Genomic DNA, 18528 nt, shown 5'->3' with positions numbered 1-18528 from the left:
AAACCATTCCCGGAGAGTAGTTATCAGTGGTTCACAGACAAGCTGAAAGGGCATATTGAGTGGGGTCCCATAGGGATCAGTTATGAGTTGGGTTCTGTTCAATATCTTCATCAATGATTTAGATAATGGCATAGAGAGTACACTTATAAAGTTTGTGGACAATACCTAGCTGGGAGGTGTTGCAAGTGCTTTGGAGAATAGTATTAAAATTCAAACTGATCTGGATGCTCTGAAGAAAATAAGATGAAATTCAGTAAGAATAAATACAAAGTACTCCACTTAGGAAAAAAACAATCAGTTGCACACATACAAAATGGGAAATGACTGCCTAGGAAGGAGTACTGCGGAAAGGGATCTGGGGGTCACAGTGGATCACAAGCTAAATATGAGTCAACAGTGTAACACTGTTACAAAACAAGAAAACATAATTCTGAGATGTATTAGTATGAGTGTTGTAAGCAAGACATGAGAAGTAATTCTACCGTTCTACTTCACGCTGATTAGGCCTCAAGTGGAGTATTGTGTCCAGTTCTGGGCACCACATTTCAGGAAGGATGTGGACAAATTGGAGAAAGTCCAGAGAAGAGCAACAAAAATGATTAAAGGTCTAGAAAACATGCCCTGTGAGGGAAGATTGAAAAACTGGGTTTGTTTAGTCTGGAGAAAAGACGACTGAGAGGGGACATAACAGTTTTCAAGTACATAAAAGGTTGTTACAACCAGGAGGAGAGAAAAATTGTTCTCCTTAACCTCTGAAGATAGGACAAGAAGCAGTGGGCTTAAGTTGCAGCAAGGACAGTTTAAGTTGAACATTAGGAAAAACTTCCTAACTGTCAGGGTGGTTAAGCATTGGAATAAATTGTGGAATCTGCATCATTGGAAATTTTTAAGAGTAGGTTAGACAAACACCTGTCAGGGGTGGTCTAGATAATACTTACTCCTGCCATGAGTGCAGGGGACTGGAATAGATGACCTCTTGAGGTCCCTTCAGTCCTCTGATTCTATAATTCTATTAAATCAGTGAACCAAAAGTGAAATCACTTTTATAGTTTTCTGAATATCTAAAGTAACTCTGACATGGCCATCTTGTTTGAGTCCAATGGATGCTAACAGGAAGTGTGTGCTAGCCATCTTTGATGTAGGTAACAATGCTTTTTGATTGGAAAATCTGCTGTAATAAAGATGTGTGTATATAGAACTGAAAAGGAAAAACAGCAGCAACTTATTCAAAAGTCTGACCACAAATGTTATAAAGGCAACTACTAGATCAAGTAGTAATAGAGATTGTAAAAAATAACTTGGAAAATCTGACCGAGAAAGAAGGCAGCATGCCATTTGCTTTAGCTACTTCTCCAGCATTTAGTAAATATCAGGATGGAACAGCTTTTTTCCAAAATGGCGGAAATGGACAAACATGTTCAGAAATCTGTTAGCTGAATTTGAAACTGAAAGTCCAAAATGACAAATTGTAGTTATGCTTCATTAGGCAATAGATGGTGCTTAGGAGTCATGGTCTAAAAAACAACTGAAAGAGTGGAGAATCACCTTGAAAAAGACTTAATGTTTTAACATAAGAACGGCCATAATGGGTCAGACCAAAGGTCCCTCTTGCCCAGCATCCTGTTTTCCAATAGTGGCCAATGCCAGGTGCCCCAGAGGGAATGAACAGAACAGGTAATGAAGTGATCCATTCCCTGTTGCCCATTCTCAGCTTCTGGCAAACAGAAGCTAGGGACACCATCTCTGCCAATCCTGGCTAATAGCCACTGATAGACCTATCCCCCATGAATTTATCTAGTTATTTTTTGAGCCCTGTTATAGTCTTGGCCTTCACAGCATCCTCTAGCAAGGAGTTCCACAGGTTGACTGTGTGTTGTGTGAAAAAAAGTACTTCCTTTTGTTTGTTTTAAACCTGCTGACTATTAATTTCATTTGGTGGCCCCTAATTCTTGCGTTATGAGAAGGAGTAAATAACACTTCCTTATTTACTTTCTCCACACCAGTCACGATTTTATAGACCTCCATCATATCCCCCTTAGTGGTTTCTTTTCCAAGCTGAAAAGTCCCAGTCTTATTAATCTCTCCTGATACGGCAGCTGTTCCATACCCTACTCATTTTTGTTGCCCTTTTCTGAACCTTTTCCAATTCCAATATATATTTTTTGAGAGGGGGCGACCACATCTGCACACAATATTCAAGATGTGGGTGTACCATGGATTTATATAGAGGCAATATGATATTTTCTATCTTATATCTACCCTTTTCTTAATGATTCCTAACATTCTGTTCGCTTTTTTGACTGCCATTGTACATTGAGTGGATGTTTTTAGAGAACTCTCCACAATGACTCCAAGATCTCTTTCTTGAGCGGTAACAGCTAATTTAGACCCCATCATTTTATATGTATAGCTGGAATTATGTTTTCCAATGTGCATTACTTTGCATTTATCAACACTGAATTTCATTTGTCATTTTGTTGCCCAGTCACCCAGTTTTGAGAGATCCTTTTGTAGCACTTCGCAGTCTACCTGGGACTTAACTATCTTGAGTAGTTTTGTATCATCTGCAAATTTTGTCACATTACTGTTTACCCAGATCATTTATGAATATGTTGAATAGGACTGGTCCCAGTACAGACCCTTGGGGGACACCACTATTTACCTCTCTCCATTCTGAAAACTGACCATTTATTCCTACCCTTTGTTATCTATCTTTAAATCAGTTGCCAATCCATGAGAGAACCTTCCCTTGTATCCCATGACTGCTTACTTTGCTTAAGAGCCTTTGGTGAGGGACCTTGTCAAAGGCTTTCTGAAAATCTAAATACACTATATCAACTGGATCCCCCTCGTCCACATGCTTATTGACCCCCTCAAATAATTTTAGCAGATTGATGAGGCATGATTTCCCTTTACAAAAAACATGTTGACTCTTCCCCAACAAATTATGTTCGTCTATGTGTCTGACAATTTTGTTCTTAGTTTCAACCAGTTTGCCCAGTACTGAAGTCAGGCTTACTGGCCTGTAATTGCCGGGGTCACCTCTGTAGCCCTTTTTAAAAATTGGTGTTATATTAGCTATCCTCAAGCCATTTGGTACAGAAGCTGATTTAAATGATAGGTTACAGACGACAGTTAGCAGTCCTACAATTTCACAGTTTAGTTCCTTCAGAACTCTTGGGTGAATACCATCTGGTCCTGATGACTTATTACTGTTTAGTTTATCAATTTGTTCCAAAATCTCCTCTAATGACAGCTCAATCTGGGACAGTTCCTCAGATTTGTCACCTAAAAAGAATGGCTCAGGTTTGGGAATCTCCCTCACATCCTCAACTATGCAGATTGGTGCAAAAAATTCATTTAGTTTCTCCGCAATGGCCTTATCATCCCTGAGTGCTTCCTTTAGCATCTCGATCAGCCAGTGGTCCCACGGTTGTTTAGCAGGCTTCCTGCTTCTGATATACTTAAAACATTTTTTGCTATTACTTTTGGAGTCTTTGGCTAACTGTTCTTCAAATTCTTTTTTGGCCTTCCTAATTATATTTTTACACTTCATTTGCCAGAGTTTATGCTTCTTTCTATTTTCCTCATTAGGATTTAACTTCCACTTTTAAAGGATGCCTTTTTGCCTCTCACTGCTTCTTTTACTTTGTTATTTAGCCACGGTGGCTCTTTTTTTGTTCTTTTACTATGTTTTTTAATTTGGGGTATACATTTAAGTTGAGCCTCTATTATGGTGTCTTTTAGAAGTTTCCATGCAGCTTGCAGGGATTTTACTTTTGGCGCTGCACCTTTTAATTTCTGTTTAACTAACCTCCTCATTTTTGTGTCGTTCCCCTTTCTGAAATTAAATGCTATAGTGCTGGGAAACTGTGGTGGTTTCCCTGCCACAGGGATGTTAAATTTAATTATAATATGGTCACTATTACCGAGCAGTCCAGCTATATTCACCTCTTGGACCTGATCCTGTGCTCCACTTAAGACTAAATCAAGAATTGCCTCTCCTCTTGTGGGTTCCAGGACTAGCTCTGCTCCAAGAAACAGTCATTTAAAGTGTCAAGAAACTTTATCTCTGCATCCTTTCCTGAGATGACATGGACCCAGTCAATATGGGGATAGTTGAAATTGAGTTTTTTGTTTTAATAGCCATTTTATTTTGACTAGCACTTCTCTCCATAAAAAGAAACTGGTGCATGAAACATTTGTCTCTAGGCAAGTGAGACAAGGACTGGGGAAAATGCTGACCAATTTTTATTCCGGGTGATCCCATCTAGCACAATCATGTGAGTTTGACTTGGCTGTAAGACCAAAATGCCAATGTGCAGCCTTATTCATCCGCCTATTCATCTCTGAATCCAGTTTAGGAAAGCTCTGTTTTCTTTCAGGAAATCTCTGTGGACTTGCTGAACTCTAATTCTCTGACATTAGATCTATCTGTTCACTTCAGCTCTGGCCTCCTCTCTTTCTCGATTCAATCCCTTCCCACCCTACACTTAATGATTTGGAGGAAAAAATGGGAATCTCTCTCTGCTCCCATCCTGCGCCACTGCATCTTTAATTGTTATATGATTAAACACCTTCCTTTTTCTCTTTAGTTTCTGATGGACTCTCTCTGTAAAACTTTTTCTGACAATGTGTATTAAGGAGAATATATCAAAATATATCAGCAAATTCATTTGTATCCTACACAGACCTATTGGTTGAAAAGAAATGAGTCAGCGAAGGATGTTACCTCAGAGGCAAGTAGACAAGGACTTACATAAACAGGCATAGTTGGCATAGCAACTGCAGTATTTGTTTTTAATTGTCCAAAATTTAATAGGAAAAAGAGCTGTTAAAAGAAATACACCCAAAAATGCTTTTCAGCCAGCCAAAAGCTCGAATAAGATGTAGAGTGAATGACAACCAAATACACTGTGTTGTACTAAGTCTGTAAAAATAAAATTCTACAGATGAGATGAAATTAGATTACCAAGTAAAATCCCTGGCACGTGCAGGTTCCCAAACAGATTACTGCTTTCTATTAGAGAACCTATACTGAGGTGTGTAGTGTCTTGTGGGAGTAGGTCTGGGCACACGCCCAAGTGTGGGGTTAAAAATAATTTATTAGCAGAGCTCCAGCAATCTGCTCCACATTCTAAAGGTTTTTGCCCTAGGCTGATTTCAAGCTGTGCTGGGGTTCAGCATAATGGTCTTAAAGAGACACATTATAACTTTCCTCATGCTTCACAAATCCACCAAAGGCAAATGAACATCACCTGCTATAATTCTGTGCTCATTAAAATGCTGGTACTATTACACTTCTTTAGGCTATCTTGTTTGTAGTCTTTATTAATATCACATTTAAGCAACTAAACACACCTTGTATTTTAAACAGAAATTATGCTAAGAAGGTCAGTTTTTCAAAAATTTATAATGCACTCCTCTGATTTGGAATCACTTTACCAGCAACAATCTTCCTGGATCTTGAGTGGCTTTGTGCATCTTTTTTTCCCTCCTTAAAGGACTTGTTTGTTTTCCTTTCTGGTGTCGCTAAATGACTCTAGATATCTCTAAATGACTCCTGGTTCTGCCTTTTCTTTCTCAAACTGTCTTTAATAACTTCCTCCAATAATAACTGAGCTCACATAGAAGAGAAGGGAGATTACTGGGATACTGACGCTAGTATCACTTTGTTTATAACTAGATCATTGCTTTTTCTCACAATCTCTGCATATTTTAACACCTTTTAAGCTTATCTTCTGAAAATACATTGATATATTCTTGTCCCTTTACTTATTTTCAAATCCTTTCTTTTTAGACTGCAACTGCTTAAAGACTTGAGTATCAGAGGGGTAGCCGTGTTAGTCTGGATCTGTAAAAGCAGCAAAGAATCCTGTGGCACCTTATAGACTAACAGACGTTTTGGAGCATGAGCTTTCATGGGTGAATACCCACTTCGGCGGATGCAAGTATTCACCCACGAAAGCTCATGCTCCAAAACGTCTGTTAGTCTATAAGGTGCCACAGGACTCTTTGCTGCTTTTAAAGACTTGAATCTGTCATCACACCCTAGATTTTATGCATTCTTCTTTCTCATTAATATATTCCAGATAATGCTGCTGATAAACCTCGAGAGCTCCCTGATTTATTTCTCCTTCCAGTTATGCTTTCAAGGCACTGCAGGTTTGACAGGCTATAGTAGGCCATCATTTAATCATGGAGATTTGTGCAGCTTCGGAATCACTGTCAATTGACTTCTTTTATAGCTGTTGTTTAACCAGACTGACCTTCTTGCTCCTTAGCTGGATGTCTCTTTTCTTATGATTATTGATCTAGCTGATCAAAAAATGGGAGTGGTGGGAGAGGGGAACCGGAACTGTGAAAACGTTTGCTACTTTTTCTTCATTGAAATACAAAATTTGCATTACAGTTTTAAATATTTGACACGTTTTGACCTACCCGGATTATTACACAGTAGCACCTATAGACCACAGTCAGGATGATAACCCTCTTCTACTGAATACTATGCAAATACGGACAAAGATACTGTCCCTACACAGAAGAGACATTGTGACTGGCTTTCCCTTTTTAGTGTTTTGGATTTGAATTCTGTCATCAGTGACGGGCACTGTTTCAGGAATAGTTTAACTATTAACTAATAGTTTAACTGTTAATAGAAACACATGCATCTTTTCTCCAACCCACATGATCTCACCCTCCCATAGCACAACCAGCAGTAGCAACCCTTTGAAAATACCTTTAATTGAATTCATGTCTTTTTTTTTTTAAGTTGATGTCCTGGGGCTTGAATCCTGCATTATGTGAACTGTCACATATGAATCTGAGTGCCAACCTCATGGAAATCTTACTAAATCCAGTGGAGCACCTGGAGAGGATAGGACTGGGAGATTTGAACTTCTGTCTCTGAGGCTTTGGAAAGACATTTTCACCTTTCTGCCTAGTGATAATTGCCTATTGCATACAGCACAAGGATGGTGTTATGCATTAACAGGTTAATCTTTGAAAAGCGCTATGTGACAGCCACCATCTTGGCGAACATGCTGGGGATTGAACTAGGGACCTCCTGAACTAAATGAAGGAGCTGCTACAGCTTGAGCTGAAGCTCCATAACTGGGGATTGTAACAACTTGTGTTTGTGAAATGGCCCCGAGAGGGACTTGTAACACACACTTATCAGTGGGTTACACTTCAAAGGTGAGACGTTATATGAGCACTCTGTTATAAGTATTATTGTGATCCCAGAACTAAGCACGAGCATTATGCTTTGGGTATATTGGAGCCCTGATACCACACTCCCAATCGTGAAAGTAGTCCCCTCTGAAAATAAAAACACACCGCTAATGTATCTTCTCTGCATCTTAAAATATTCCACTCTGAGCACCACTGCTTCTTGAATCCATTTAAATCTATAGAGACATTACTGTTTTAATAGTACTGACCTGAATACAACATAACTGGGAACATCTAGTCCTCTTTTATTTTATTGCACTCCTAAGCAATGGAAGCTTTCATTAGCTTGAGACTTTTATGGGACTCTGAAAGTAGTGAATGAGGAGGAGTACCTTGTATTTTGCCTGCTAATTAGAAGTGACGGTGTTTTTCTCGGTTGGTATCATTCTCCTTTTTTACATTAATACCATGAGGTTTGCCCTGGGAAGAGCTGAGAGTGCTCCCCAAGGTCACATGTTTGCCCAGTTCCATTCCTTTGCAAATTGTTTTGCTTTGATAGAGCTCTTCATAGTGATTATCTACTTTTATGGCAAGTTTCATCTGCTCCTAGGGACTTAAAGCTAAGTTTTTCTTATTTACTCAATGTTCAGACTGAGCTGGTAATATCAGAAAATGGGCTGATTCAATATAAATCTCCTTACTACTTCACTTAGGGTTTGTCTACACATACAAGGCTGCAGCGGTGCAGCTATAGCACTTAGGCCTGGTCTACACTACGTGTTTATGCCGAATTTAGCAGCGTTAAACCGAATTAACCCTGCACCCGTCCACACAACGAAGCCCTTTATATCGATATAAAGGGCTCTTAATACCAATATCCATAATCCTCCCCGACGAGGGGAGTAGCGCTGAAATCGGTATTGTCGGACTAGGGTTAGTGTGGCCACAATTTGATGGTATTGGCCTCCGGGCGCTATCCCACAGTGCACCATTGTGACCGCTCTGGACAGCAATCTGAACTCGGATGCACTGGCCAGGTAGACAGGAAAAGCCTCGCAAACTTTTGAATTTCATTTCCTGTTTGTCCTGCGTGGAGCATCAATCAGCACGGGTGACCATGCAGTCCCAAATCCAAAAAGAGCTCCAGCATGGACCGTACGTGGATCTGATTGCTGTATGGGGAGACAAATCTGTTCTATCAGAGCTCCATTCCAAAAGACGAAATGCCAAAGCATTTGAAAAAATCTCCAAGGCTATGATAGACAGAGGCCACAGCAGGGACTCAACACAGTGCTGCATGACAAGCATAGCGGAAAGCCAAAGAATCAAATGGACGCTCATGGAGGGAGGGAGAGGGGACTGAGGACTCAAGCTATCCCACAGTTCCCGCAGTCTCCGAAAAGCATTTGCATTCTTGGCTGAGCTCCCAGTGCCTGAAGGGTCAAAAACATTGTCACGGGTGGTTCAGGGTATATGTCATTGATTTACCTCCTCCCCCCCCCCCTGTGAAAGAAATGGGAAAAAATCATTTCTCGCCTCTTTTCAATGTCACCATATGTCTACTGGATGCTGCTGGCAGACGCGGTGCTGCAGCGCTAAACAGCAGCATCCCCTCCTCTCCTCTCCCTGATGGCAGACGGTGCAATAGGACTGATAACCGTCGTCATCATCCCGTGAGTGCTTCTGGCTGGCCTCAGTGAGGTCGACCGGGGGCACCTGGGCAAAAATGGGAATGATTCCTGGTCATTCTCTTCTTTAAGCTTTGTCTCCTGGAGATTCAGTCCTGGCTGGAATACCATAGCAGCTGGAGGCTGTGCTCCACTCCCCCCCACCCCCTTTAATGTCTAATGGAGATTCAGTCCTGCCTGGAATATCATAGCAGCTGGAGGCTGCACTCCTCTCCCCCCACCCCCACCCTTTAATGACTAATGGAGATTCTGTCCTGCCTGGACTATCATAGCAGCTGGAGGCTGCCTCCCCCTCATTTTATCTCATTAAAAAGTCAGTGTTTCTTATTCATGCATTCTTTTTTACTTCATCACACAAATGGGGGGATAACAGCCACGGTAGCCCAGGAGGGGTGGGGGAGGAGGGAAGCAACGGATGGGGTTGTTACAGGGGCACCCCCTAGAATGGCATGCAGCTCATCATTTCTGCAGGACGTCTGGGGCTCTGACCAGGAGCGGCTGTGCTCTCTGGTTCTTTAGTAGGCTTGCCCGATATTCTAGGCAGGACTGACTCTATTTTTAGACAAAACGTAAAGAAGGGAATGACCTGGGGAGTCATTCCCATTTTTGTCCATGCACCCCTGGCCGACCTAAGCGAGGCCAGCAGGAGCACCCATGACAGCAGCAGACGGTACAATAGGACTGGTAACAGTCATCGCCAATTTCCAAAGCAGCAGATGGTGCAATAGGGCTGGTAACCGTCTCTGCTACCTTGCAAAGGCAAATGAATGCTCTGAGTAGCACTGCAGTACCGCGTCTGTCAGCAGCATCCAGTACACATACAGTGAGAGTGAAAAAAGGCTAAACGGGCTCCATGGTTGCCATGCTATGGCATCTGCCAGGGCAATCCAGGGAAAAAGGACGTGAAATGATTGTCTGCCGTTGCTTTCACGGAGGAAGGATTGAGTGACGACATTTACCCAGAATCACCCGCGACACTGTTTTGGCCCCATCATGCATTGGGATCTCAACCCAGAATTCCAATGGGCGGGGGAGACTGCGGGAACTATGGGATAGCTACCCACAGTGCAACACTCCGGAAATCGATGCTAGCCTCAGTACATGGACGCACACCGCTGAATTAATGTGCTTAGTGTGGCTGCGTGCACTCGACTTCATATAAGCTGTTTCCGAATACCGGTTTCTGTAAAATCAGAATAATCCCGTAGTGTAGACATACCCTTAGTGAAGAAGCTACCTATGTCGATTAGAGCTTCTCCTGTTGCCATAGGTACTCCACCTCCCTGAGAGGCGGTAGCTATGTCAACAGGAGAAACCCTCCCATCAACACTGGTGGTTAGGTCAGTATAACTGCATCGCTGTGGATTTTCCACACTCCCAAGCAACATAGTTATACCAACATAAGTCTGTATTGTAGACCAAGCCTCAGACCAAAAAAAAAAAAAAAAAAGCTCCATATTTTTCTTCCAAATTTGAGTGATGAATTTGCTTAGTGGGAATTCAGTGGGAGAAGCTGGATACTCTGCACTTAAGTAAATCAGATCACTTATTTGGGTGCCTAAATAAGGACTTGGAAGCTTTAAAAACCTACTTTTTAAATCATACCCTGAATCTTTGAGCTGGAATGGAGTGTAGGTGGGATCTGGTCCTACTTGGACATAGCCTAGTTTGCTAATGTTAATAAGTTGTGTGATGCTGCAATTTTTGTATATATGCTTAGAACTTTGTTAATATTGGTAAGTGCATTTTATAAATAAGTAAAAAAATATGTAGCTAGTGATTGACTTTTACATGTGGTACATCCTATGTTACCATCTCTCACGTTTTGATAGTGAGTCTTATGAAACTTGGTGTTTTTTCTTAAAGCTCCAGCTCCTGGAGGCAAGCTATTACATGAAACTTTCAGCTTTCCTATTTTTAAGTAAGTTTCTGACACTCATGGTTGCATAAAAAAGCCTGAAAATATGACCTAAGTGTAACCCAAAGACTCAAAAAAACCAGGACAAATAATAAGAACCTGAAATTTATTATTTTAAAAAATTGGATTTTTTTTGGATAATTTCATGACTTTTGGGGGACCTGACTTACAAGTTTTGAAAAGCTTGGGGTTGGCAATACTGCATATTGTATACATACACTGTAAATGTATTAAAGTACCTGCAAAATCCACCTCATTAGAAAAACTAATGTTTCTTTTAAGTAGTCACCCTGTCAGTGATGATATATCTATCCAACTTGCCACCCAGAATGAAGCACACATAGGTGGGCAGCAGGTAATGAGATTCAAAACTTCCTTGTGCAGTTACTATGATAACACCAATGGATACTTGTCTTGCAGTAACCTGTACTATTGCATGCTCATGATCAGTTATGCATAAAGCATATGATTAATTTTGCAGAGGATTTTTCTTTTACAGATTGCGGGGGCTGTGGTTCAGAAATAAAAAATGGACAGTCGTTGGTAGCCTTGGACAAACATTGGCATTTGGGCTGTTTTAAATGCAAGACATGTGGCAAACTTCTGAATGCAGAGTACATCAGCAAGTAAGTTGGAATGAGAGAAGCTGACCAATCCTTATTGTCTCTAGTTCATTTTCAGCATCAGTTAGCAAAAAGGTGTTTGGTTAGCTTGTTGTGTTGTTCCATGTTCTTAAGACTGTACTTGAATTCTTTGGTAATTATACAAGCATAGATTTTTCTTTCTCCAATTTTCAAATTGTTAGTGAAAGTGAGGAAATAATACTGCTAGCTTGAGCCAGGCATACTGGAGAAAGGGTAAGTGCAATCTTCTACCTAAGACTCTGCCTATGCACCTAAGTGATTTAGGACCACAATATCCATGGGTCTTATGCTGCTATGTTACTTTAGTGCATTTGCAAATCCAGCCCCTCAATCCTTACCTATACCAGTCCTGCGCTTCTAGTCCTGGCCCTCTTTAGAGCAGACTCTGTTATCTGTGTTTGACACAGGGCCGGCTCCAGGGGTTTTGCCACCCCAAGCAGCCAAAGAAAAAAAAAGCCGCGATCGTGATCCCGATTGGCGGCAGTTCAGCGGGAGGTCCTTTGCTTCAAGCGGGAGCGAGGGACCCTCTGCCGAATTGCCGCCGAATACCTAGACGTGCCGCCCCTCTCCAGAGTGGTCACTCCAAGCACCTGCTTGCTAAGCTGGTGCCTGGAGCCGGCCCTGGTTTGACAAATTACACTAGTGCTGGGATGTGAACAAAAATATTGTCTCCTCCCACAGTGTTTCCTACTAGGAAGAATATCCTAAAAATGTTTATCAAGGTGATAAATTTCTGGTCTTTGTGTCACTCCAAATCCTTGTGATCACAGAGGATTTGATGGCTTACACTGAATTTAACAGCTATGCTGAGAGGCAGCTCAGAACCAGTTCAAGATCCACTGAGGCCCTGTTTTGATGGCTTAAGCGGAACATAGTCCCTTTACTGGTCTTCAGAAGAGGGGTTAATTTCTCCCTAAGAGACTGAGGTAGATAGTGAAATGATTTGCCCAAGGTTACCTGGGATGTCTGTGGTAGCCTTGGGCAAGTCACTTACCTATGTGTTTCAATTTCTCCATCTGTTAAAATGGGAGGAAATATTTGCTGCATCACCTGTATTAGAGGATTGCTAAGGTTTATAAAGCACGTTGAGCTCCTTGGAAGGAAGTTAGGTACATGGCCATCCTTTCCTACATGACTAACTTATAGTGCAGAGGTGAATTAGGAGGTTAGAAGAGGGTAACATTTACCTAACTCCATAGTTAAAATGAAGCAAGATTACTGAGGACTAATTCTTTCTAATATTTTCTATTCACAAAATCAAAAATAGTTTTTTGAAAAACGCAGATGAGCAGTAATTTTTGAATGTGTTTGTTTGTTGGATAAACAAGAAAGGCTTTTGGTGAGAGTAATTGCTAAAGGTCTAGTAGTAATATGAAATGATTTTTTTTCCCTGCCGTATGGACATATAAAATATACAGAGGGTAGGGTTGAGCACACTGTAGTCTACCATTCTGACTGATAAATCCCAGAAATATGTTCACCTGGCAGGGTTTGCCTTTATTTAATAGGAGAAAAGCATACATTTTTGAAGGGCCAGACCCAAGTTGACTGGTGATAAAGGATTTTTTGTCACCTTTTATCAAAAATTCCGGTGAGAGTGGGTTGACATATGGAGGGGAAATTGTAAAAGTGTATCCTTTTCTTGTTGAAAATCTTTTCAGATTTGTAATTTTTTGAGCAGCTCTAATTCCAATTTGGGTGTAATAAGTTTGCATATGTCAGAATGCAGCCTGTTGTTTTTAATGTAAGGAGCAGGGTGAAATGTAGTCATGGGTTGAGCTAAAACCCCATTGACATTGATAGGTGTGAGCTCACCCTTCAGTTACCATAACTGTAGGCAGAAGCCCCAGCCTAAGACAAAAGGAGTGTGTGAAACTGCCCAGAAGCTTTTGGCTGAGAATTGTTTTGGATAAAGGGACAAGAAGACTGAAAAAGACAAGAACAGGGAGAGAGAGAGAGAGAGCAAAAACCACACAGCCTACTGTGCCCACAGTGTGAACCTGGAAAAGCTAGAGAGCTTTTGGCTCCATTGCCTAAAGAGGCTTGGGCCTGTAAGTTAAGAAACTGCTCCTTTTGTTCTTTGTTTCTCCTGCATTCGTAGAAGGAGGACTTTTTATATTCCTTGTAAACTAATATGATGGCATCAAAGAAAATACCAGACTCCATCAATTTCTGTTTCCCATGGGAACATCCCCAGCGCCCTGAACATTGACAAGCCGCTCAGGTCTAAAAAGGGCAACATTGCTGCATGTGTGCCTCCCCTAAGTTAATTGATTTTTTTCCCTCCGCTTACCTACGTTCTGGGTATGTCTACACAGCAAAGAAAAATCCATGGCTGGCCTGTGCCAGCCGAGTCAGGCTCACAGGGCTCGGGCTGTGGGGCTGTTTCATTTGATGTGTAGACTTCTGGGCTGCGGCTGGAGCCTGGGTGCCAGCCCAAACCTGGAAGTCTACACAGCAATGAACCAGTCCCAGAACCCATGCCCTGCAAGGCCAAGTTGGCTGGCCCCTGGGGCCATTTGGGGCTTTTTCTTTGCTGTGTAGACATACTCTCTGGGGCTAAAACTCTTCCCTCATCCACGCCGTTCTTCATTTGGTATGGATTTTGCACTATATGTTTGACAGAGAAGAACATCTTAAGCAATTAGTATAAGGCCCATATGCTGTGGAGGAACCTTCAGGGATTTGTCTCCAAACTTGATATGGGGTTGAGAGAGTAGAAAGCATATATAGTAATAAAATAATATCTGCCTACCTCACAGGGGTGTGGTGAGATCTAATGTTGTAAAATGCATTGAAAATGAAAGGAGCTTTGTGTTACCTCATGACATTGTATTGTATAAAATAGCTTCTATATATTTCACACACAAACACTCCCTAACCTGTGAAAATAAGGCTATTAGGTCTTAGTTTAGGTGTAGCACTATGAATGGAAATGATCCAGATATTTGCTTCTTGTATGAGGTTATTTTAAATAGCAGTTGGAACTCTTTACTTTAGATCAGTTAGGAACCAAGTAGATTTCTGATGAGTTATTTGCGGTGTAATATAATCTGTTTTTATTAATTAGGTAACATAAATGGCTAAGGTTTATTTAGCACCAAAGCTGAGATTTAGAGCTCCCATTGCATGTCTCTGTAAATTTGGATTGTTCATCATTTTAAATCCTGCAAACAAAACCATCCAAAATCCTGCTGTTTACTGCATGCCTGGGCATATTTCCAAGACTTTTCTGTCACTTAGATTGAGCTTTGCATAGTCACCTTCTACAGAGAAGACATTGGCATCTTGATGCACTTTGAAAGTTCCTAACTCAAAAGTGTGTCCATGGAATTAAGCATTAGCAAATGAGCAACCATTCTTGTGTAATTCAGGCTCAAAGTGGATTTAGATGACAAATTAAAAAGGATAGAAAAGTAAATGGAAATAGGGACTGAGTTATTTCTCAGAGTGGGAAACACATGGAATAAGTTAATGAGTAAGACCATCAAAGCAAGTACTATATGTGTTTGAGCATAAGAGACATTTGATCTTATTATGGAGAAAGAGGAAACTGCTGAATACAGTGACGAAGAAGGAAAGTGGGACTGAGATCAATTTGGCGGAGTCAGATTTGGATGAGCCAAGTGTAATTTCCTGTTCATCAATTATTCTGTTTTTTACCACATTAATAAATGGGAGGGAAAAGAAGTCTGTAATCAGCCTCTCCTGAAATACCAACAAGGTTTAGCTGGGTAATCTGCTAGGGGAACAATAAGCATCTTTGAAACTATCCAAGTATTGTCTGTCTTTTCTCTAGGGATGGCGTTCCATATTGTGAAATGGACTATCATGCTAAGTTTGGCATAAGATGTGACAACTGTGAGAAGTACATCACTGGAAGAGTGCTGGAGGTAAGAAGATTCTGTCAACCGGACAGACATCTGGTCTCAAAACTCAAGAGACTTCCTTTGTTTAGGTTATTCTTCTGCAAGAGCTGAGTGTTAACATTTTTATTAACTGCTTTTCTCTTCCCATTTCACTCCCAGAACCAACCTGTGTTAAAGCATTCATGTTACTTTTTATGAACCATCAGGAAGTATTTCTATAATTCTGTACACACCTCTTTGCTTGATGCTTTGCTAAAATATATATTTTAAATGGAGTATTCTAAGTTATTGCAAGGTGGCAAGGCAGCAGAGTAAAGGTAATTTAGTGGGCTGTCTGGCATGTAACAATGTAAGTGTGTTGTGAAGTTCTAAATTCCATTATTTCATACACATTTATCTGTTCTGTATTTTTCAGAGTTCACAGTGAAGCTACTGGAAAACTAAAATGAACCTTTCAGTATTTTTGTCTGTGGTCATAAATGAGCCATGTTGTAGTTTCACCAAGCCCGTTTGTTGTTCTGAAATAAGGTTGGGAATATGTTGTGTGTGTGCATATGCTGTACCCAAAAATACCAAACTTAACCAAGATTAAATTCAAAACAAAGTCTTCGGTTCTGGTGGATGGTTATCTGATTGATCTATAAAGGTGTGTTTTTCTTTCTCTTCCTCTGCCATATCTCCAGTTATATGCAGTCTTGTTGTAGCCATTTTGGTCCCAGGTTATTAGAGAGACAAGGTGGGTGAGGTAATATATTTTTATTGGACCAACTTCTGTTGGTGAGAGAGACAATCTTTCAAGCTTACACAGAGCTCTCTCACCAATAGAAGTTAGTCCAATAAAAGATATTACCTCACCCAATTTGTCTCTCTACTATCTCCAGTTAGTCCACTCAGCACTGGAGTCAGGAGGAGTTCTGCACATCACTCAGTAGTGACCCGTTCTAGTGGATTAAGAATGAGTAATGAAAGGTTGTGAAGGAAGTCTCCTCCTTCCACCTGAGGTGCTCATGAGGCCAAGTCTCCAGTATCCAAAATAGGGGCTGATGGCTCCAGCAGGAAATATACAATACTAGAACTTGAGCAGGAAAAAGTGTTCCTGTGCAATATATATACTGCATTGTGGAGCAATATATGTGTTTTTTCCCTCCAGCAAATCTTCCCCATCCTTCTGAACAAAGAAACTGGAATTTACTGCACATGAATTAGCAGTGCTTCTCCTGCATCTTTGTCAATCTGGCACACACATGTCTCAGAGTATACTGACTTGCTAGCCAGCAGAGAAGAATTCCTACTTGTTGCCCATTGGCAGTAGTAATATATATTTTTTCCATAAGAGGATCAGTGTTTGAGCCACATCCACTGTTGTTACCCCTCCTTGATTTAGTTTGTATCTCTCTCCATGGCAGGTTGGGGAGATGGGTGACAGAATAGACCCCTGTTTTCACACCCAGCAAACTATTGTAATAATCTTTGTACAAGGTATGCTATGTAAGGTATCATTTAAAAACTCAGAATTTGCTGGCCAGTATTGTCCTGATAAAATGTGAGGCAACATTGTACACCCCTACCCCGATATAACGCTGTCCTCGGGAGCCAAAAAATCTTACCGTGTTATAGGTGAAACAGCATTATATCAAACTTGCTTTGATCCACCAGAGTGTGCAGCCCTGCCTCCCCGGAGCACTGCTTTACCGCGTTATATCCAAATTTGTGTTATATTGGGTCGCGTTATATCGGGGTAGAGGTGTGTGTGAAATTACAAGATTTCCCTGTAGGATGTTATTAACACACATTCTAAACCCCACAGTCCTACCCAAGCAGAAGTTAGCAAACAGGTCTGTCCTAAACAAAGGAATGTGTGCTTTCCTTAATTTGCACTTAAGCAATAAACAGAGTCATCAAGCAGGAAGGGAAAACAGAGAGAGCTCAGAAAGATGAAAAAAATCCTGCAGGAACATCCTTCCACATAGACTGTTTGTCTCTTGGTTCTCAGCTGGAAATGTTTTTCAAGAGGTGGACTGGAACTTTAAAAAGGAGGGACAAACACCCCAGACACACACACACCTTCTGTCTCTGGCATCACACCTGCGAAGACAAAGAAACTCTGTGAGGGGTGGGTGGTCCTGACCTAAAGGGTTTGGTCAATAATCTTGCTGGAAGCATGTGGTGAGAAATGTTGCTTGACTCTAATGTAGTTTGTTAGGCATTTTATCTTTATTTTTTCCCCACCATTTCTGACTTTTATGCCTCATAACTTGTACTCCGTTAAACTCTCTCTCTCTTTGTAGTTAATAAACTTTTTTTTTACTATTTTATGTAATCCAGTGTCTGGTTAACTCTATGTAAGACAATAAACTGGCATATTATTACCTTAAAGGAATAACAGATTTAATATAGTTGTACTGTCCAGGAGAGGGCAGAGCAGTACAGGACATACACTTCTGGGGAAAGATCTGGAGCTAGGGGTGTGTTGGGGTCACCCTGCAGTATAACCAAGGCTGGTGAGAGCCAGGGTGTAGCTGGCAGGCTGAAGTTACACAGAGATACTGAGGGTGTGACTTGCATGCGGGAAGGCGGTTTTTGAGCTGCCCAGGTGGGAGCTACTTCAGCAAGGCATTGTAAGGCATCCAGGGTTGCAGGGCAGGGATAACACAGTCACAGAGGGTTGTTGGACAAAAGTGGCACCACCTGCTTCTTGAATTCCTGTTGGCTCTGCAATACATTAAGGTCTTTTTAGGGCCTGATTCTCCACTGCCTTGCAGCATCGGTGCAAAGTGAATTTAAATTGCTTCCATTCTCATTTGGTAGCATTTTATACCCAATTTTCACAGAAGTCAATGATGACACAAGGTGCAAGGCAGTTGAGAATCAGGCTCTTAATGTTTTGGTTGATGAGGAAAGGATGAAAAGAGCCTTTGATGTGTAGCAGCAGTAGCACTGGTTTTGGTAAATTGGAAACTGATAGAACATGGGTGCATCTACCTCTTGCAGTTTTCTGCTAAGAGCGGTTACATCAGGATGAGTCCATTCCCTGGCACAACTCACTATTTTATTGCACGTATTGGCCGTAATGAACCTGAGAAAGTGTCACACTTTTAAGATGTTCTAGGAGTTTTGTCACCATCAGTTGCATGTGGCCTTCCCAAAGAAGCTGGAAAAGCCCTTCCTTTTGTTTTTAGTTTCTGATGACTTTTTTTGCGGGGGGGGGGGGAGGAGGGTGTTTGTTTTGTTTTGTT

At 41.2% G+C, this 18528-nt stretch overlaps 1 protein-coding gene across 11 annotated transcripts in view; it reads left to right on the top strand.

The window, feature by feature from the left end:
- Nucleotides 1-18528, top strand: part of ABLIM2 (actin binding LIM protein family member 2) — a 211972-nt gene that overhangs the window by 88148 nt on the left and 105296 nt on the right. For all 11 annotated transcript variants that reach the window (XM_039540941.1, XM_039540943.1, XM_039540944.1 and 8 more), the window contains exons 5-6: nucleotides 11279-11405; nucleotides 15223-15316. In XM_039540941.1, the coding sequence (XP_039396875.1) occupies nucleotides 11279-11405; nucleotides 15223-15316 (221 nt within the window). The remainder of the gene's footprint in view (nucleotides 1-11278; nucleotides 11406-15222; nucleotides 15317-18528) is intronic.

This window comes from Mauremys reevesii, linkage group 5 (assembly GCF_016161935.1).
Source record: "Mauremys reevesii isolate NIE-2019 linkage group 5, ASM1616193v1, whole genome shotgun sequence".
Taxonomy (NCBI): domain Eukaryota; kingdom Metazoa; phylum Chordata; order Testudines; family Geoemydidae; genus Mauremys; species Mauremys reevesii.
The sequence above is the reverse complement of the archived record's forward strand: the minus strand, read 5'-3'. Positions and strand labels throughout refer to the sequence as shown.